The sequence below is a fragment of the Colossoma macropomum genome, unplaced genomic scaffold, assembly GCF_904425465.1.
Source record: "Colossoma macropomum unplaced genomic scaffold, Colossoma_macropomum, whole genome shotgun sequence".
Lineage (NCBI taxonomy): Eukaryota > Metazoa > Chordata > Actinopteri > Characiformes > Serrasalmidae > Colossoma > Colossoma macropomum.
Window position 1 is genome coordinate 32101748 of NW_023494795.1, and position 23325 is coordinate 32125072.

The following is a 23325-nucleotide window of genomic DNA, read 5'->3' on the forward strand; positions in this document are numbered from 1 at the left end:
GAACACAGCTCCACTGCTCCACAGCCTAATGCTGGGGGGCTTTGTACCCCTCAAGCCCATGCTCGGCACTGGACATGGTGACCTTAGGCTGACATGCAGCTGCTCCAGAGCATCTTATTCTATTGGCAATGCCACTGGCAATAGATGCACCTTAAAGTAGCTGGATTTACTAATTAGAAGGGGTTCCTGAATATCTTTAGACATATAGTATATATAGTGGACCTGTAAGGTAGGATGAGCTCCCAGTAGAGAGGAGAGGGGGTTTATTTACTGGATTATTGATGCCAAGGGCTGGATGTTGAGTCAAATCCCAATTCCACTGGGCTGTGGAATCGTGAATCAACCCCTAAACAAGAAACTGAAAGCTATTTTAGGCATGACTGTGGCATGGTTTCACAAAATGCAAAATAGGCTACAAAGTAAACACATGGGCAAAAAGAAAACGCTAACACGAAATGCGAAGCCTTTACAGAAATCAAGAAATAGCACTGAAAAATAGAAGACACCACACTGCACCAAACACAACAGCTGACTTTAAAAGAGCAGCGACAGATTAGAATACACTGCAGCTGAAACACATTACATTAGATGCTTTTTTCCCATGAGGTGTTTAGTCATTTGTGATGTTTTCTAGGTGTTTTCAGTTTCATGATTTCCAAAGAAAGCATATACAAAGGATCTTAAGGCAAACACTGAGAAAAGCATAATTTCTCTGATATTCTAAATTATTTTCTTAAGTAGTCTTTTAGAATATTTATCATGTAGCCAGTCGATATTTATTATGCTATACAGCCCATTTTAGGACTGTTCAATTCCAGACATTTTGGAGTCGACTCTCATTCTGATTCCAATTGGGTCGATTACAAGAGTCAATTCTACACAATACTTGAATCAGTTCTCGATTCCCAAATATAACAAGAACAGGGTCTGTCAAAATAAACACAACAATATGAATGCAGTACATAATACATCATTCTGATTTATGATATGAATGACAAGAGATCTTTACATATTGACCATCACTCAGTTTGTCAAGGTCACAAGATGTTAGTTTAATTGTCTGACCTATTTGGTCAGCAACGCAATCTGGAGAGCTAACGCTGGCTAAGATGACTAAACTCTGATTTGTCCTTGTCAGCCCCTATGGAAAAATGTTCCGGCCACTTCCATAATTTTTCAAATGTGTCTGATAAACACACTGCGTGTATTTATTTTCAGTATGGGAATCACTTCTGTCCAAAAAAGTAACAGCATGAAATAAAAGCATGTACTTTGTGGAAGAACATTTTTTAGATAGAGAAAAAAAGAGAATATCAAGTCAAAGTTCAATTTAAAATAGCTTTATTGGCATGACTGCCTCAAGTGGATGACACGCTGCGTGGCAAACTTGATTGTCACGCTGTGGAATCGAGTCCGGCATTGGAGTCGACTCTGCATCCCCCAATTCAGTCAGAGAATCAGAGAATCTGAGAATCGACTCTTTCTGGGATCGACTCCCAGCTTGACAGCCGGTCATAGCAGATATGTAACATTTTTTGAATTTTTTAATCAAGTGAGGCTTCAGCCATTATGGTCGTTTCATTCAATCCTCTCAGTGTCTGAACACAGCACAGAAAAGTTGGAAGAAACAAAAACAATCAACAAACACTTCAAAAACTGTTAGACACTTTGGAGGAGAAAATCATTCAGACTTTCATTCAAAAGCCAGTGGAGCACGAAGGCCGGTTAGCAAGCTAGTTAACAAAGTTCGGTTTATTTCCTCCAACTCTGTAGTTAATATTGTCTTACTGTGTTGTACTAAATGCAATGCACAAATACAGACAGCATTTAATCTTCATTGTTTAAATGGACAATTTTAGGCTTTATTTGCAGCAATTAAACTATTTAACTATTGTTTCGTCACACATAAATTACAGTTTGAGGGCATAGCCCGAGGCGTTATCAAGGAAGAGACAGTCACTAGATGCAATAAGTGGGAAAACTCATAATGCGTCTGCTTGTGGGGAAAGTCCCGCCCTTCAACAAAAAGAGCCAGTCAGCTTGCCGGTTATACTGCAAGTGGGAAACACCCCTCTCACTGTGGAGATCTGCACACGTGCAGCAGCCAGAGCAACCTGAAAAAACACGCTACAAACTATTTATGAGATTTTTGTCAGTGTTTATCAGTGATTTTAACTGTTTTCCATAATTTGACCTTCAGTTTTAAGTTTTTAGGTCTCCCCTATTCAAAGAGTGAGGAGTGTGGTCTTGTATGACTGGAAATAACTGGCGGCTTTGAAAAGATGGCTGCACTGCATCAAACCCTGCTATCTGACTGTAAAGCAGCAGCATCAGATTAGAATACACTGCAGCTGCAGCACATTACATTAAATGTTTTTTTTTTACCCACAAGGTTGTTTTGTCATTTATGATGTTTTCTAGGTGTTTCTGGTTAGCAGTTAACGAGTCGCAGAGTGAACAGACTTTCCTATAAGGGCTTTGGAGTAGGTGTATATCTATGAAATTACTTTTAATGTAAGTCAATGGAACCAGACTTTTTGTCCAAGTAATTTTGGACCATTTCTTTTGGTCCATTCATCATGGAATTTACACACAATGTAAAGGGTAACAGGCATTATCAAATTATGTCAAAAACTGAAAAACGTCAATAGATATATATATATATGTGATTTTTTAAAGGATAATAACAGTTTATTCTCACTATGAGCTTGTACCTTTATTTATGGTTTAGCCATTCCCAACATAATTTTTTTTTCCATTGCTGACCTGCTGTAATTTTCTTCGGTGGTCAATCTTCTATGTCCATTAGTGTTGAAGGTCACAATATAGGAACTCTGTGTCTTGTTACATGTTGGCCTTGTGCTGTCAGCTTATGGCTGTGATTCAATATATTGTTTTCTTTTAGGCTTTGTGCTCTGGTTTTATTTTCTTTTTGCCACTGGACAATTTTTTTTTTCCCAAGGAAAAGAATGTGCAAAGGAAAAGAATAAGGATGGAAATGTAGTGGAAAGAAAAATGTCTGTGTTTTGTCAGTGGAAGTTTTTGCAGAGGCTTCATTAGTAAGTGTTGCTTCAATATTCATAGAGGAGTTAATAAAACATCAATAAGACGACAGGCCTTCCCCAGCAGGCTCTCTGCAGAGCAGCTCAGGATTTTGGGGCCCTCTAATGAGGCCAGGTGAAGAGAATCGGGCAGGGATGTAGCAAAAGAGTAAAAGGTGAACAAAGGAGAATGGACAATCAGTATAGAGGGATGTGCAACAGTATTATTACACAATGACATGGTTCATATTACACATTATAGTATGACTCTGTTAGAGATGTCTGAAACTCTTTTGAGCAACACTAGAGTCCCCTGAGCCATTCCTTTTTAATGTTGTGCCAATATAGTAGAGGAATAGTGAATTAAAGGGGAATTTCCACCAATCAAAATTTCTTTATAATACCGGGGATGAGATATAAACAACATCATTAAGATTGGTGTGATGTGGAATTCTCATTTACAGAGACGTTTACTGACTCTGATTACAGTGGTGTTGATAGGAACCAGGGTTCGCCATGTCTACAGTGCAAATATAGCCATTTTATTTACTATCCAAAACTACCAGTGAACTTACATGTGTCTTCTGAATGTTTATATGTTGTGTTTATAATGTTGATGATGGTAAAATAGTGATAAATCTGAAAAAATAACTTTTCCCTGGGTATATGTTGCGTAGAACACCCTTCATATATCTCTCCACCATGAACGGATTAAAATAAAATGATTAAATTACATTTTAGACCATGACTTTTTTTTTATCACACAACCGCTGTAAAACAATGTCTCATACATCAGGCGGTGTATTCATAACCATTTCATGTAATAACATTCTTTGAGGGAGCTTTTAGAGGTGGACGCCTGGTTCCTATCACCACCACTGTGAACAATTCTGACTCTGAAAGTTTCTCTAGAAAAGATCATTTTAAATAAACCACTCAGAATCACTTTGTTGACATGTTAACCATTTAATTATGCAGAAATTTGGGAAAAGCTCCCCTTTAAGGTCAGGCTTTTTGGAATGGCCAGTATAATTGGCATCTGTGCAGTGAAACGTCAACATACATACTAGTGAATGCACACACAATAGGGGGCAGTGAGCACACTTGCCCAGAGCAGTGGGCACCCTTATCCACAGCGTCCGGGGAGCAGTCAGGGGTTAGGTGCCTTGCTCAAGGGCACTTCAGTCATGTCCTATCAGCTCAGGTGATCGAACCGGTGACCTTCCGGTCACAAGCCAGCCCACGACTGCCCCATTATCTTAGTATTAGCGGCCAGTTAGTACTCGAAAGGAGAGGAGGCCACTCTGCGCTGCTTTCTCTTGGCTCCTATTGATGTGGGCTGTATTCAGACCTATGAAGGGCACATATTATTTTGGCCTTCCTGGAAAACAAAGACGGTTCACTGGATTAATAATAATCACCCTCAGTCCGATCTACAGCATGCACAGACCAAAACTGTCCCTTCAAGAATGGGACTTGTTGTGGATTCTGGCTGTTGTCCATGATTACACACACTCTGTTTTATATGTGTATGTGTGTCTGATGTAATAGCAGAGCTGGTGGATAGAGCACTTCAGCAATCTAGTCTTCAAGGGTCAGCACATTTCCATCACAACACACACTCCTCATGAGTAGGGCACATGTGCGTATGCATGTGTAAATGTGATTTATTTTGTATTAATGCACCATTTAATCTGTAACAAGCTAGCTTTTTATGTATACCCACTGTCCACTTTGTTAGAAACCCCCACCTCGTACTTCCACTTTATGAGGTCCAGTGTACAGTGGGGCCCAAAATCTGAGACCACTAGTAATTTAATAAATAAAAAATGTTAGTACAAATGATATTATAAGCAAAACAATTCGAGTGAGAAGCGGAGTCTTTGAAATATTTACATGAACTCCTTTATATTTGGTACAGGATGTCCCCCCATTGTTCCAATGACAGTGTGCAGTCGAGCTGCATGTCTCCACAAAAGCTTCTAAAAAGCAGATCAAATCCGCCCGAGAGTGGTCTGAACACGTGCTTTATAGGAAAAAAATATCTGACCTTCTTGCACAAAGGCCTTTACATGGTCAGTATCACAAATTTGATTAAATTTGAATAGTGGCCTAGAACAATGACCTAGAAAAACTTTCTGTTGTTTATTTCCAGGTTTTACTGAGAGTAGCCCAAATTTTAAATGTGGACTCTGTAGGTTTAAAATTAGTCCATCTGTTGCTGCACAGTTTACCCCACCCTATTCAACAGAGCTGCTGTTGTGGTCTGTTTTCAGCACCAGTTCATACAGACCTCCATCCACTACCTAGTGCTGAATCCATGGTAAAGCATAATCCCATTTCTTATTTTTACCCCTGCTCCTTGTTTTTGAGTGTAAAGGAATTGAGTTACAAGGTGTAGTGGTTAAAATCCTTCCTACAAAATGGGACAACCATCAAATAAAAACGAGCATTACTTTTTTAATAGGTTATTAGTGGTGCTCTGTAGGCGACCCTGGTATTCTGCAGTGATAGCAGAAGAGGGTAGATTTCAGCAACCTCACTGCTGGGCTTTAGTTCATCATACGCCTTTAAAGGGGGGGGGTGTGATAATTTATTATCACCCATCCCTGATTCCTCAGTGATATGAAGCTGAAGTAAGATATTCACCAGCTTCTTGTTCGAATTTTCCCATCCCCTCCTAAATGGAGCAGCAGTTCTGATGCCTGAGGCACCAGAATGTAACTACTGTACCATTTAAGGTGGAACGGGAAATTTAGCTAGCTAGCTACCGAGACATCAGCTTCTTTTTTCCCGTCCCACCTTAAATGGAGCAGCAGTTCTGACGCTACTACTACTATCGATTTTTTATGTTTGTTATGAAGAAAAGGACAATAATACTTAATGACATTAAACTAAGGTAATACAATGGTTATCACAATTTTTAACAGAGAAAATATTCATATTTGTGTGTTTCTTTGCACAGCCATCTTGCCTGTTTTTCTTTTTTTCTCAGAACACTCTGTTTGGAGTGTGCCTCTGAAAAACCTCTGTTTGGAGGGCCGTGTAGCCCTAACACTTCACCCTAAACAAAATCGGGACGCCCTACCCCTAGACGTGAACATGCAAAATGGAGGGGAAAGAGTTGAGTGGAAGGGCAAGGGGTGAAATGGGATTGGGCCTAAGCCTTGGGTTGCCGTCCATGGTCCTGAAAGAGACTCTACTTGGACCTTTACTAGGCCGGTAAGGCTGGAGACACACTGTTCTGCACATTTTAGTGCTTTTTCTGCATTAACCCAGCCACTTTAACTCAAAAAAGCTGTTAATGAGCTGATTCACTGGATCAGGAGTGTTTGGAGCAAGGAAAACACTAAAAGGTGCAGGGGAGTGGGCCTCCAGGACCAGAGTTCAGAAAAATTGTACTAGGCCAGGTCCACATTACAGATATTGGCACAAATCTGTGCCTCAACGTGAAAAAGATTTATCACACAAATATATTTTTAAATCACATTAAAGTTACTTTCATATCTGGGAGTGAAAACAGTCAAACTGGTATTTTTTTACTCAGCGTTAACATAGCTGCAGTGCCAAACTTGTTGGTGACCAGTAAACGCTGACTTTTTTTTTCGAATTCATCTTGCTCTGATAATGAATAGCTAAGAGCCATTCAGAGCAGATTATCTCTGCGATGAAGGCTTGTTCTGCTGGTTGGTCTGGTTGTTGTTCATGTTGCTCATGACATTATGAGTTGGATGTGTGCAGGCGGGTCTTTAGGACACAGGTTCGTTCACATTAACGACAGATACGGGTCATCTACCCACACAAATGTGAATCATTAACTTAGAAAGATCATTAGCAAAAATAGCAGAATTGAGCGGTAACACTTGTAATGTGCACATAGCCTTAGACACTCCCTCAAAGCTCAGCATGTTTGGCCAGAATGCTGTCAAGGCCGCTTTGAGCCTCAGAGCCCATGGCTCAAGCCCAAGTGTTGAGTAGGTCCAGATAGTGTTGGACACTAATGCATTATCTAAACTGGTAAGCCGGTAGTGGTGGTGTTAATTTTCAGATAGAAAAGAAAATAAATAACTGCAATATATGTCATTCACTGGATGCTTCAGATTGTGTCATTTAGAGGAGAAAACAGAAAGAAGCAGTCCAGTCAAAACAATCCATGTCAGGTTTTAAAGACATTCTTTCAGCATAGAGCGGCAGCACTCAGACAGTATGGGATCATTAACTTTATTGACACTAACCTAAAAATCATTTGTTACCCTAATATTTTTATACATATCATGATATTGAATTTTATCTCTACTGCCTGCTAGCTTCAGCCATCATGCTGAAATTGATGCTTACATAAATGAACAATATAGATTGTATGTTCTTTGTGTGATAGAAGAAATCTCTGAGGCTTTTCGCTAGCAGGAAATGATTGGCTTGTGTTTGAGATGCACTCACAGTCCCCAAAAGCATGATCTGTTTGGCATGAAATGATTGTAGAGACTCAGATTTCTTTACAGTGGTGGTGATAGGAACCAGGGGATGCCATGACTACAACACAAGACTAGCCATTTTATTTATTATCCAAAACTAGCAGTGAACCTATACGTGTTATCTGAGTTATGGAATGTTGATAGGTTTTCTTCTGGGACTATTTTGCCTTATAACGATCTGTGTGTACTCCTCCACCATAAACAGATTTAAATTAATATGTTTACTCAGAAATCCTCTTAAAACTATCATTAAACAATGTCTTAGACATCAGGCAGCATATTCATAACCATTTCATGTAATGACCTTCAGTGATGGAACTTTTAGGGGTGGATATCTGGTTCTTATCACCACCACTGTGTACAATTCTGTCTCATTTTCTCTAGAATAGAGATCAAACTACCCAGAATGACTTTTCTTACCGCTTAACCATTTAGTTAAGCAACAATTTTGAAAACTTGGTGGAATTTCCCTTTAAACTGGAGCCTCAGTCCTGTCTCCTCTCTGCCCCTGCTGAGGGCACTCCCATAGGCCATGTAGAGATGTTGCAGGAACCAGCCTCGGGCTTAGCTGCTGACACTTCACATCTGCTATCAGCGAACATCCTGCTGCTGTTAACACGGAGCTTTGTATATCACAGACCCTTTCACAAACACACTAATTTTGCTAACATGATTTTTCTTTGTGACCTAATACTTAACATCTCGACAGTAGGGGTGGGCGATATGGCAAAAATGTTATATCATGATACTTCAAGACATTTCACAATATGCAATATGCATCAGGATATTTATAATAAGCTACTATGGACAAAATAGAACCTGTAGTGTTACATATAAAATGCTAAAATAATAATGATAATAATAATAGAAGGGGCTGGGTTCAATTCCCTGATTGGGCAACGAGGGTCCTTTCTGTGTGGAGTGTGCATGTTCTCCCTGTATCTGCATGGGTCAGGCCAATTAGACATGCTAAATTGCCCCTAGGTCTGAATGTAATATGTCTGTGTGTCTGCCCTGTGATGGACTGGCGACCTGTCCAGGGTGTTCCTTCTGCCCAAAGAGTGCTGGGATAGGCTCCAGCACCCCCTGCGACCCAGGAGGATAAGTGGCTTGGATAATGTGTGTGTGTGTGTGTGTGTGTGTGTGTGTGTGTGTGTGTGTGTGTGAAATAGAAATAGAAATAGTAATAATAAAACATCTACAACAACAGTTTTTTTTACCATGTTTTACATTATTCAAAGTTGCCTTAATTTTAAGTGGAGGAATGTCATCTAATGCAGAGCTCATGAACTGGCAGTCTAGCACACTGTACTCAGTCTTAAAGGCCTTAAGCTCCTGGTCTTCTTATCAAGGCCTGCAGCTAAATTTATGGAAAAGAATCACATTTAAATCACAATATTTGTCAGAAGCATAACACTTAGATATTTTCCTCAAAGCGCTCAGCCCTAGTTGTACAGAGTGTTGGTGGTTTGCTATGCCAACATGTGGTCTGTATTAAACTCTATTAGATCCTGGGTGCTGCTGCTCATCTGGGGCTATGTCAGGAATTACGCTTTGTTCACCTTATAGAGCACTATTCATAGTTGTTTGAACATGTGAATGGAATATCCTTAACCCTCTGAGGTCTAAGGGCATTTCCTTCTTCTTACCGTTTTACTGCCAGTTCAGCTGGAACTCACAATTTCTTAAGTGTGAAGCAGAGGTCACAACAGTGGTGGGACACACACAAAAACAGCTCGGCACGAGTCGGCTAAGGCATGCTGAAGAAAAGGCAGCAATTGGCTAACAGGCTAACCAGCTAAATAGGCTAACAAACCTGCTGTGTTCTCTTTCTCTGATTGACAGATGACACCTGGGTCATTCCAGTGGCTTTATTTTTCCAAATAAAGACAGCCTGAAAAAAAATAAAGGCCATATACATCCACTCAGCGGCAATTTTAGCTACACTCCCAGGCAGTTAGTTCCATTCATACAAAACCAGGCTCCTCTGAATGAGGAAGAAACCCCATACTAATAGCTAGGGCAGGGGTCAGCAACCCAAATGTTAAAGAAAGCCATTTTGTCCTTTCAGCAAATATCAAACCACCTTGGGAGCCACAACATTGTATGTTCATTTTACCATCTTTTAGCACATCAGTATGTGCTAAAGTACTAGTATAGGTTAACAATTTAATATAAATAAAAATGCAGACTTACTTTGCTCTGCTTAAAGCTTTTGTTCAGCTATATTTTCTCGCTTCTGTGGCAGGAAACTTTTCCAAAAGTAGAATAGTTTGTTTTTATGACGCTGAAGTCAGCTTCTCATTCGCCAGCTTCTTGTTCAAATTTTCCCGATCCACCTTAAATGGTGCCTGCTGCGACATTCAAGATGGAACGGGAAAATTCGAGAGAGAAGCTGATTTCAGCTTTGTGACCTTTTAGTGTTTGACAGTTTCTCGTTGCGATTAAATGTGTTTGGAAACCAGCTGGAGTGACTGTAAATGAAAATAAGTCCATTCGTCTCCAAATGATCAATATTTGTCTTAAAACTTTCTCATTTCCTTTTTGTTAGCTACTAGCTAGGCCACACTGTTGTCTATGTTGCTGTGCTGGCCAGCGGTCTGCGCGCTGATCTTCAGGGTTAAAGGATGAATTAGCAGTTGTACATTAACTTAAGTGTTCAAGACCATTTATTGTTAAACATGTGTTAAAATGATCAACAGAGTTTTATTATTCTGCAAAGGAGGTCAAATCAAACAAAACTATAATGTATTGGTGCAAAAATAATGCACAAGTACATGTTTTTCAGGCTACTAGGGCTTTTTCCTGTATACACTTTTACCATCAAGGCAGCTGGCTCTTTTTACTGAAGTGAGAAATGTCACATGTTGAATGTTTTAAGTTCCCAGTCAGATTTTAACTAATTAACTGTACCTTTGAGGGTGTATTAGAAGCTTGAGGACACAGTGTGTATCATGGAGGCAAAAAATTAGTTTACACTTTACACTTACACAAACCAACCCCTACTTGAGCACTCTTGGCGTTTAAAATGGAGGTAGATACTGTTTTTGGCTGTCTGGTAGCTTTAAATGTATCCATAATAGTAATTGCTAGCTGTTTGCATCATTTTCCCACTACACGCCGACATCCAGTAACGTAAGCACAGACGTTACAAAGCCCAGCGCTGTACACTCTCTTTGTAGTGATCACTTGAGCCCTTGAGGCATGACTAGACACATTCATGCTGCTCGGGCTAATTGTAGTCTTCATTTTACACCACCAGAGCTGTCCTGAGTACCTAAAAGGCTCTGTGTGCTAATGTCCTGGTCTGCACGAGTTATTAGCTAGGCTGTTTAACTGTTAACTGAGGGTGCAAAAATTCAAACTGAGGGTACGATGTGTGCTTTTTCCACCCCCACAGAACCAGTCCTGCTTTTGAAAAGTGCCAGCTCAGCCCTATTGTTCCGGCAGCCATGGTTCGAAGGCACGGCTCGCACCGTAGACAGCAAGCAGATTTTCCAGTGCAGGGAGTAGTGATTAGGGGAGCATTTGGAACACAGCCGTTTCTGTGTCTCTGCAGCACTGGCCCACCTCCCCTCTTACATAAGTCCCCCTTCGTTTAGATCTGACTTCAGTAGATGAGAATCAAGCCAGGGGTTGGCTCCCCTCCGCCGGATATCAGAGCGCTTTTTACCGTCTTATCTGAGAAAGGGGGGTGGAGAGGGGTATCAAACCCAGCCGAGAGATTAGGGCCCTATTGTTCACACCCCCTCCATTCCGCAGCCTACAGTAAGCTCCGGGATCCATGAGCCGTGTGACACGGGCAAATATGTACTCTGTTAGCATCCTGCTCTTACACATGTTTCTATGCTTCTATGTTGTTTGTATGTGCAATTGTATGCATGCGTGCAACCGCAGCGCTGCTGGGTGTGTCTTTGATGATGGATGCTGTGTTCCTGCTGCTTACCCCACTGCTCCACTCAGAATTAACAAGGTTGCTAAGATACGCCGGGCTTATATTAGATCAGGTTATCTGCTGTTATTGCTGTTACTATATTTTCCCTCAGCACCGTGAAACCTTTATTCATTTGGAAATTTACCCAGCCTCAGACTGAAGGAAGCGCAAGCCTGGCGTGATCCCTGCGTCCTGGGGCGCTGGGCGAAGCATTCAGGGAGCGCAAACGGAGCCCCCCAAAGCCTAATGTCCGCCCCTCCTTTATACACAGCGAGAGCAGATCAGCAGCATTAAGCCCGGCTAATCTGCACCCCCAGGGCCACTGGCTCTGTCTGATACCCGAGAAGACGTGTGAGGAAAACAAAGCCGTGATGTCATTTCCAGAGGAGCTGATTGGCCGAGGTGGAGGCCGCAGTCCTCCCACGTATGGTTTAGCGTGTTGATAAGCCGCTACTTTAGTGACGGAGGAGCTTGGCCTTTCTGGAGATTCTGGTTTATATGATAATGAGACCTCTGAACATTGCAACACGAGAGGACTGGCTATCATAACCAGCACCACTTGTCACAGCTCTCCGTCCACTTTATTAGAAACCCCTACCTTGTAGAGGTGGGAGTCTCTGTGCACCCTCAAGATTTAATTTGATATCGATTCAGAGTGCCAAGATAGGATTATGAAACAAATCTTCATGCATCTAAATGTGAAAATGTAGCCTACGTATGGTTCACTTGTTACGTATATAGGCTTAAAAAAAAACTACAAAAGAAGCTTTTTAAAAATATTTATATTACGGTATATCGCTGTTGTCGGGACAAAATCTCGTATCTCCATTTTTGTCGTTTTCAGTTTTTGACATAATTAGAAAATGGCTGTTGCCATTTCATGATGAATAGACCAAAATAAATGGCCGAAAAAAAGTCCAGTTCCATTGACGTACATTAAAAGTAAAGTATGTTTTTTACTTTTCCTGTAAAGTTATCATTTTGGAGCAGCGATATGCTGCAGCGTTTAATTCTGTTGACATTTTTTTCATTTTAAAAAGTTAAAACATAGGTCTGTTTAAAAGATTCATTCAGAATTTTTTGAGAGAATCACAACACATCTTAAGAATCAATTATTTGTCCCGCCCCTGCTACTTTGATGGTGTACAGTTAGAGACTGTGTTAGCCACCCTTTAGTTCTTCATCAGTGGTCAGTTTCTTACCACAGAGCCTCTCTTGACTGGATATTTTTGGATGGTGTACCAATCTCAATCTAGTAGCGACACTCCTGTCCCTGAAACAGATGTTCCACACTACCATGTCTGTGGTAACAGCAGTCATGTGGTCAGAAACTGACCAATAATGAATGACGTGGGGGGAGGTTGATAAATTCTGCAATAGTCTGAAATTTGACACCTATATAGTGGACCTAAAAGATAGGTGGAGCTCATAAAGTGGACACAGAGAGGAAGTTCAAGATGAAGGTTCTAATAAAGTGGTCAGTGAGTTTATTTTTGTTTATACATAAATGAATAAATCGCTCCAGCCTCTGTCTATGTTCCGTGAGTTTGTCCTTGTTCCTCTTAGCATTCCTGTAGTTGTTCTTCTCCTCAGGTCCCAGCTGCTCTACAGCATGTGCTCTCGCTCTACATTGACTGATCAATTGATCCTTCATTATCTGATTGACCGTATCGATCAGGCTCTTCTTCCTACAGCCTCCGTTTACAGCTGGAGCATGTGCTGACACTCCATTCCTGTGCTAGCATTACTTAGCTAGCGCTCATTTTGCCCATGAGCAGTTTTATTAGAACTTAAGCTGCAGTGAAACCTGTGGCACTTGAAGCGAACATGAGCCTGTAACAAAGCACAGCCTTGTTAAACGTTAGCATGCAAGTTGATGGTGTTCTGATGTACTTTGGTGGGGTGGGGAGTTATAATGGTGGGACCTGGTAGCCGTGGAAGCGAATGACTAACACCATGCTACACCGGGCACTTACACTTGCCATCTGGGCTTTGTTGCATTCAAACAAATTTTAATTGTGAATATTAACATTGAAACTCTCTTGCGTTTGAGACATTATGGCTACCAGTGCTTGTTCTACATCGTGGGGAAGTACATTTTTAAGTTATGCTGTTCTCATTGTTTATTAGCACAGCATAGCATAGTGTATTGTTTTGCTAATGGAGCGTGCAGGACAGCAGGAGTGTAAATGTACAATCTTATGGCTGTAAGCTGCTATGAAGGTTGTGCTGGAACTGGAGCAAGCTGTAAGGCTATAGTAAAATGAGTATACTCATGCATGGTTAATTACTATTGAAACTCATGCTAACAGTTCTTTAGTTTGCTTGTTCAGTCATTACAATTGCTTCTCAGCGAATGCATGAAGGGGTTTAGTGCTGTTGTGATGTGTGGGCTAGATTTTACCCATGACAGAACTGGACGGGCTGGGGATGGGGGTTAGGGGTTGTCCAGACTTTCGTTATGTCTTTCCGGTATGTGTTTTTGGTGGTTTAAAACAGTTCAATAATTGTTTTTGGTTTATTTTGTTTGTTTTAACATTATAAGCAGTTCAAAACCCCTGTGCACATGTAGATGATATGAAAAAAGAAATATGTATTATCAAATACACTTTACATACACTGTGTATATATATATATATATATATATATATATATATATATATATATATATATATATATGTATATATACAAATGGGTACAATATGACAAAAGTTTGTGTGCACGGCTGGAAGTATCTCTGTTATTGAGATTTGCGAGCTATTTATCTGCACTTCATCACTGACATCTCAAATTTGCTTCTTCAGTTTGTGCCCTGGGGCTAGGAGGCTAATGTAGCTAACAAGTAATGGAAGCTTATACGCCACCAATTTGCGGCAGTTTGTCCGATGCTAATTGGTGGGATTGTTAGCATCGATTATTTGTTATCTTCATTAGCTTCTTAGCTCCGGTGCTAAAATAAAGAAGCCAGTTTTTGGCCAAACTGTCACTTTACTGTCTGAGCAACACTACACTGCACAGGTTATTGTGGTTTCTGCTTTCAGCTAATTAATGAGCACTTTCTGAGGGGAGTCAGGTGTGGTTTTGAAACCCATGCTTAAAACACTGATGGTGTCAATTATTATGTTTACATGCACTGAAGTTACCAGTGGTTCCATATTACTGTAAGAAAGATCTGGTCATGTAAACAGCACAGTTGGATTGTCATGATCTGACTGAAGTCGTAGTTGACCTAAGCTTAAACATATGTGGTCCAGGAGGGTATAGATAAATAAACTGTTGAATTGCAATACTGACTTTCATTGTTTTGACTTTTGAGTTTTGTGACTTTTTGAACTTCAGCAGTGCCACAGATTTGATGATAACCTTCTGACACTGAAACAAACACGAGTGAGATGAAAGGAGAAACTGCTGCACTTCTGTGAACAGAATTATACATTCCTCATGTTATACATTTTGTATTTATGATTGACGAGAAACTCTTAAATGATAAATGTACTGCAGGAGGCATTTCATGTTGTCAGACTGTGCTGGCGTGCATGTAACCTGGGACTGTAAATGAACTAGTCTTTTATACAGCTCTCATTAATACAATATTGGGACACCTACACATTACACCTACAGGAGCTTTTATGACATCCCAGTCTAAATCCATAGGCATTAATATGGAGTTGGTCCCACTTTGCAGCTCTAACAGCTTCCACTCTTCTGGGAAGCTTTCTACAAGATTTTGGAGAGTGTCTGTGGGAATTTTTGCCCATTCATCCAGAAGAGCTTTGTGAGGTCAGACACTGATGTTGGACGAGAGGGCCTGGCTCGCAATCTCTGTCCTGGTTCATCTTGGTTTCTTGGTTTGCTGAAACATTAGGATTTCCCTTCACTGGAACTAAGGGGCCTAGGCCAACCCCTGAAAAACAACCCCATAGTATTATCCCTCCTGAACCAAACTTTACAGTTGGCACAATGCAGTCAGGTAGGTAATGTTCTCCTGGCATTCACCAAATCCAGACTCGTCCATCAGACTGCCAGATAGGGAAGCGTGATTCGTTACTCCACAGAATGTGTTTTTATTGCTCCAGAGACCAGTGGCAGCAGCTTTACACCACTCCACCTGTTAGCAACGCGTAAAAAAAAACTGAACTCAATAATTAGGTGGTGTGTCCCAATACTTTTGTCTATAGAGCGTCTCTTGGTTTGGTCCAGCGTTTTAGACTATAAATGGGTGTGCGCATGTGTGCATGTAAACAGAGCCCTTTTCTCGGACAGGTCTGTGCACAGAGAGTATCGTTCCAGTGGCATTTCCACATAGACGTGGTTCGACACTGAACTTTCGCAAACCGTGCTGAGTATGACACAGTTAGCTGACCATGCAAAAGGCCGCAGAACTGTTTGGTGGAATGACTCAATGACGTAGCTATTCACTGATTGGTTCTACATATATGCCAGTTTGTGCTGCCTCATCTTGCGTTATTTCAAGTCTGAAAATAATCAAAAAAGTGAGCAAATAAATGAAAGCAGTGCACAATTTTCAGTCCATCATTCAGTAAATGTCAAAAGATCAATCTAACAACTAAATGTTAAACAGTGCTGCTACAAGGAGAGAGCCTGTCTGAGAGAGCAAAGTTGAGCTTCTGGTTTAACTGGTTGTCTAGCATACCAGCATCAAAACATAACATATGCTGGTTTTGGTGGCGATCAGTATATGAACTTCCACTGCTGCTGACCAGCATCCAAAACCCTACATATGCTGGTTTTGCTGGTGACCACCCATGCTGGTCTATGCTGTTTTTTTTTTAACAGGGATATAGGCTGGTTCCAGCTAACTGATGCTCAAGCAGCACACATTTAGTGGATAAAGACTCACATCCAAGAGCACAAAGTCGACTGACAGCTAAAATCGAACATGTTCTGTGGTTTGAGCTGTTAGCCAATTAGCCTGTTAGCCATCTCTGAGCTACTGTCTTGTGTAGGTTTTTTTTTTTGGTATTTCCTGGTCTGATTTCACAGCACAGCAGATGGAAACAGATACCGTAACCATCTCATCTCATGAGTCCGCACCAGCACGGAACTGCACAATACGGCTGTGAAAACCATTTGGCTCTACAATGGAAAAGACACTATAGTGGGTATGTTTGTGTGTGTCTGGAGCAGGATGGGTCATAGCTGAGATTTGGGTCTCCCTTTTGTCCATAGTTCTGTGCAGATGGGGGAGCAGCAGGGAGGCTCTTAGCAAAGCATTCGTTCTGGACACCTTTTGGACCGGCCTGGCTCGCCTCAGCATGAACTACAGCAACGCCAACACGGAGGCTTCGCTCGTCTTTAGAGAAATCCTTTACACCAGCTCGGCCCTGATCAACACTGTTAGCTAATACTTCTTCAGTTCGCAGGACGATTGCATTCGTAGATTGAGTTTGTGCATTTTGATTTAAAAACCCAACAGCATACATTACCCTTGGGGACTTTAACGTTGCTGTGGCTTTATATAGCTGCCGTTTTTACAACCAGCTTAATGAAATCATCAGAAGGAGACTGCCAAAGGGAGGCAGTGCTAGTCACCCATGGGGAAAGAAAGTTTCTTCTAGGTCCTACTGCTCAAAGGCTGCGTTTACATTACAAGGCTGAAGTGGTCCAAATCAGATTTTGTGCTGAATTGGACTTTACCACTTTATTTAAATTTATGTGTATTTTCCAATGGTGCCATCAAGGAAGGACCAAGGGGGTTCCTTGATACAATCGCTGGCCCTTTCTTGAACTTTTACTTTCCGTCATTGCAGTGTTGTTTGGTACTGATTTCTTCTCAGTCAGTGTGCTCTCCTGAGGACTTGATTTGTGAAGGGGAAAGTGAATTTGATGGGGAACTGAATCTAATGCAACACAATTGTTGTACTGCTTTGCCTCTTTTGGACATAATACACAAAACTAGATATTCAAATGGTTCCCAAATCATTTTTTGGTATATTTTGACAGCCCTAGTGCACTTTAGATAATTAGTAACATTAACTGTAAAATAAAAAACTAAAATATATCAATAGGCAATCCCTTAACTTTCATATCGACATAGTTCAGCTAGTCTATACACTACAACAGCATAATAGGATCCCTGAGATTCACTTATGGCTTTGGATTTTGGTGTTCCACCCCAAGATTTTCAGTGGCCCCATTTGGTCACCCCTATGAAACATTTCCAGGACACCACTGTGTATATGCTTATGATGCTGTGATCATGAGCCAGTGACAGCCGCTCAGCAGTGGCTTTAATTTGTTAAAAAAACCATCACATTTCTGTATATCCACCTACTCATGCTTACTTTAATACTGATGTTATACGTCATGTTATAAGTCTTTCAGTCTGGACTGCTTTTTAAATGAAACACAATACGGGGCAGCCAATCAGAACAGAGGTCATTTGCACACATCATCAGACACAGTAGTGGCCTGTTTCATTAAGGGATAAAAGCAGGTTTAAAAATAGTCAGTCGTATCATCATTTTCAACCAGTCAATTAGTCAGCCTTTATTGAAGGTGACCCTCATTTACAACATAGCTGAGCATTATACAAAAAAACCAACGGAATGAATAAAATGAATGAACTAAAACCAGAAATTATTACTGACACAGTACATAAGTTAAATTTAAAAACTGCAAACTTTAAGACAAATAATGTCAACAAATCAAATAAAATTAAGCCAATTAGTAATAAAAAAACATTATTAAAACAATTAAGAAAACAGACCACAATACTAGACCAATAATAGTAATGATAAAGTAGTACAATTATAAAAATATCAAATAACTGACAACAAAAAAAATATGAAAATCAACCAAGTAAACAGCTAAAATAAACAAAAACATTCCCTGGCTGACTTGAGATGGTCAGAGATTAAAAGTTTAAAATGGTCAAGTGACACTAGCGGAGTTTTGGCAGAGTGGAGTTTTAGAGATCCCTGTAAAAAATTTCCGCTCGCTGGTGCTCTGCAGCTAAAAGCGAGTTTTCCCAGTTTCACTAAAAACCCTCAGCACCTGAAGGCTGATCCTGTCACCTGAACGAGTTTGATCATTATTTACAGAGAGCACTGTTGTGACGTGAGACCATAATCTTCAACATCTTAAATGAACCTCACATAAAAATAAAAAAGAAAAATGTCAGACATGGGCTCTGTAAGACCTGTGGTGAAGTGGGCCTGTGCAATCTATTTGATTATAGACAGTTTTTGGAGAAAGAAAGTAAACTAAAGGGGACACAACCTGAGTGTATATGAGTAAAATCCCATCAGTGGAGTTAATTGTGAGGTATTTATTCAGCAGAAGACAGCAGGGGGAAATCCACAGCTGCTGAATGATGGACTGCACAGCACGACTGCATTCATCTACTCATCTATTCCTCTCTTCTTCTCCATCTTCTGTCATGTGCTGTGCTCCTGCACAGGACGGCATTAATATTCCTTTGAAGAATGCTTCTAGTGCGCACACGCACACACACACACACACATACTCTGGTGCGGCACTCGTTTTTATAACCCCCCCTCACACTCCATCTCTCCTGCACTCCCACGCTATTCTTCTGCACAATTACTACTGCTGTTCAGAGGAACATTGTTAGGAGTTCCCCCACGCACACACACGCAGGCTGATAGTGCGAGGGGCGATCGGTTCACGCCGTTTCTTGCCTCCTTAAAGGGGGAACAGAGTGTACAGGCTATTTTTAGCTGAGGGGTTAACATGAGAGTGAGAAAGGAGAGAGAGGAAGAGTAAGAGAGGGATGATGGGAAGAGAAAGGAAGAGGAGAAAGTGAGAAAGAGAAAGAGAAGAGCATGCGGAGGAGAGGAGAGGGGGAGGGGGAGAGGAAGGAAGGAGAGAGACAAGAGCATGAGAGTGAGAAAGGTGAGAGGGGAGACAGGGAGGAAGGAGGGGGACAGAGACGAGCATGAGAGTGAGGAAGGTGAGAGAGGAGAGAGGGGGAAAGAGAGAGAGAAGAGTGTGAGGAGAAGGAGAGAAAGAGAGGGAGGGGGGAGAAAGACAAGAACATGAGAGTAAGGAAGGTGAGGGGGGAGAGAGGGGGAAGAAGAGAGAGAAAGGAAGGGGAGAAAGAAAGACGGTGAATGAGAGAGAAGCAGAGAGAGGAGAGAGAAAATGGAAGGGAGAAGAAAGATGGAGACAGAAAGAGTAAAATAGGAAAAAGAAAGGAAGGGGTATAGAGATGGGAGGATTGAGGGGGGAAAAGGGGAATGGAGATTATAGCTCCTCTAATCCAGGATGCAGATGAGAAAGAGAGAGACTAAGAAAGAAAGATGGAAGCGAAAGAGACAGATGAAGGAGGGAGAGAGGGAGGAGAGTTACTGCAGAAAGTAGCATTAAAGGTGCAATATGTAACATTTTTTCTTTAAAATATTCCCAAATTAACTAAAATTATCAATAGAATGTAAAGAAATAACAGCATTGATGTTATGTCAAAGATGTCTGTGTATCGTGTTGCAGAGATATCTGCTGAAGTTAGCATGCTAACCAGCTAGCCCTGGCCTATCCTGTCTTGTAATACAACTTCATACCTCAAGAGGCAATAGTGAGTCACTGTAGCATCATGTCTGTCATCAGTCCAACATTAGAGAATGAAGAAGTAGAACTGCCTGCTCCCACAAAGAAAAGAAGTGACATAAATAGAAGCAAAACAACAGTTAGCATTAGCGCTACTTTGTACCGCTAGAGACTGCAGCTCTTGGCGAGTAAAGGGATAAAGTTTAAGGCTAAATGTGCGATATTTCTTCTAGACTGGTAAGAGAACGGGAGGAGTAAAGAAGTAGGAGATGGTACTGTGTGAAATATGAATTCAACAGGTTGTGTCATATTACTCCATTAATCCAGAATGCAGTTTGCAGCGCTCACACTTTCACCCAACACTGTACTCACATGTAAGCACTACTGAAGCTAGATTAGTTTTATCAGGGAAGGTTGTGTAATATAATTTGGGATTTGATTGGCCAGTTGGTTCAGGAGAAAGTACCAGTGTAATTTACTAAAATCCCTCAATTAACCTGGATTTAAAGGTCAACGCCTGGATGTTCCTTTTAGTGTAGGGATGTGCATTTGGACTGATCTTGATATTTGAATATCCATAACTACGGGGAAGGAAAAAACATGGAAGAACAGACTTCAACCAGCATTCGTTCAAGACTGTAGGCTTATGTTTTTAGGTGGCAGCACTGGTGTTGCAAAAAAGCTCAGCAGTATGCAGAGGAACACATTCTCAACATATTCTTAGAAAATCATGGAATGTTTTAAATTTATGGAACTATGGAATAAAATAAATTGTGGAAACAATTCCAGTTATCACATATTTCATAATGTGAAATCTAACTGCATTCAGTTCAGAGCGTGTATTGTCTTGCATGTCCCATATCAGAAAAAAACTTAAATTAACATGAATGTCATAATACCCCTATTAGATTAGACCCTAATATGGGCATGGTGGCCACTTTATGATGACAACATGACTTCAGAGCTCTATAATGCTTTTTCTAGCCAGCTGCCAGTCATACATAAATGTTTAAAATGTTGATGTCTGTTGCTGCTTAATGGTTCACAGGCCTATCACGACATTCCATAGCAGTGATGTATTTTTTATTGACTACAACACAAACAGACAACAGAATATAGCAGTAAGCTGCTGTGATCAAGCTGTCAGACTCCTCCATTAATATCTCAGGAAAAACTGCAACATGGAAAGTCTGCTACAGGCTTGAAATTCCTATAGCCATTGATACCAAATGTCAATTACTGGAGCAAATTGTATTTTTCTGATATTTTGGTGGTGCTGTTGTTCTAAGGTCCACATAAGTCCAAAATAATCTGTTTTCAGATATTTGATAACATCAAATAACAAGTGTGTTTATGTGTGTAGGTATTAGGCTCTTAGCTGTTAGCCGCTCTCCTGCATAGTTTTCTTCAGTATTTCCTGATTCTGATTTAGCAGCTTAACAGATGGAAAAAGGAACTGTAACTGGTCTCACGAGCCCACTTCGCAGCCCACGCGGAACGGCACAGTATGGCCCTTAGAACCATTTGGTTCTACAGTGTAAAAGTGGCATTTAACCAATTTCTTCAAAACTATGTGTTTTTTAGCCCTTAATTATAACATAATAAACTGCACATAGTAAATATGGCTGATGTATTGAACCACTAGCCTCACTCTCTTTCTTTCTATCTCTCCCTTTCTGCTCTCTATTTGCTTACTCAAGCTACTCCAACAGTTACTCTACTCTGCCTGACTGGCTTATCTTTAGTCATCTTTATAAACCCCCCCTCTCTCCCTCTCTCTCTCTCTCTCTCTCTCTCTCTCCCTCTCTTATTTTTTCTTCGCCACTCACTTTGACAGTGAGCATAACCGTGACTCATGTGGCTGACACCTGCTCAGCCGTCATTGGTCATTGGACACAGCATTCACAGACGTGTGTGCATGTGTGTGTATGTGTGTGTGTGTGAGCGTTTGTGTGAGAGAGAAATGACTCTGAAGTTTGTGTGTTGGGCTGTTTGAGAGAATAACTCCTCTAAATAGATCCTCTACGGTCTGTCCAGCGTGAAGTCCAGTGTAACTGAAACAGGCTGGTGGTTTTCACAGCAGTAGAAACAAATGAAGTTGAGGACCGGGGTACTGAGTTAATAACGTTTTGTATTCAGTCTAAATACATTCAATCATATGACTGATTTTTTTGAATAGTGTCTTTAGCAAGGCCTGGCCTATCCCAGTACAAGTTTGAAGGGCCTAAAATTCTGACTAATAATACTTGCCAGTACAATTTTACATTTAGATTTTAGATTTTAATTTTGTACTGTGGTGTATTTAGTAATACAGTGCTTTACTGACAGACATCCTTATTATCCATGTTAATTCTTATTTTTTATCAGTTCTGTTAAATGTTTGTGTCATAACGTGTTATTCTCATGGTAAAGTTTAGTTTTGGATGTACGTTACATGTTATTTTAAAGCATGTTTTATGGTCAGAGGACAAAAATTAATTTTTAATGTTAATTATTAATGGCAAGTTATCTCCAACATTTTAGCCGATACTGATAAATCCATGGATTGTCAATATGACAATATAACACATGCAGGGCCTGCTTTGTGTATTTAAAGAAAAGAAATATATTTTCCAATGTTATAACAGATGCTGTCGAGTTCAGCTATAGGCACTTGCAGGAAACCATAAAGTATTTTCATAACTTTAGAACCCATCTGAGCCACTAGGACACAGGAGGAATTCCCTTAAGCTTCACATTTTCTTCAGACAGTATGTCGCACTCTGGGGGAAACTTGCAGTAGAAACATTGGTCAAGTTACTCTACCAATCTAATCTGGCGGCTTATCAATGCTCTTAATGTTCTATGCTTCCCCAACATATTTATCTCCAAGGTTGGTTGTTGAGTGCTTGTCTATTGTAATGATGTTTTTACAGCTGGTTTTAAATGCATATATGTTCTGTCTGTATTGTTTTACAGTGAGTGACAGCTGCTTTCGTAACCTTGCTGAGGATCGCAGTGGCATCAACCTCAAAGACCTAGTGCACGACCCATCACTGTAAGTTATCACACACTCACGCATTCTAGTATATACATTCGTACATAATTAAGTAAAAACATTCGGATGTTCTTGATACTATAAAACAGCTACACGATATTCAGACAGACCTTGCCTTCATACATCTTATATAATCACCTTAGAAAAGCACTGACCGAGTCAGTGGGACGCTCTGAGGCAGCCACATGTGAGCCTAAGGTTACCATGCTCAATGCCAAGAGTGGGCTAGAGGGGTATAAAGCCCCGCAGCATTGGGCTGTGTTGCAGTGGAACTGCGCGCCCTGGAGTGATGGAGGTCCATTCAGTATC

General features: G+C 40.7%; 1 protein-coding gene across 1 annotated transcript in view; it reads left to right on the forward strand.

Annotated features, from left to right (window-relative positions):
• Positions 1-23325, forward strand: part of gphnb (gephyrin b) — a 172067-nt gene that overhangs the window by 40376 nt on the left and 108366 nt on the right. Inside the window, 1 exon segment of the mRNA XM_036582197.1 lies at positions 22938-23016. Within this exon segment, the coding sequence (XP_036438090.1) occupies positions 22938-23016 (79 nt within the window).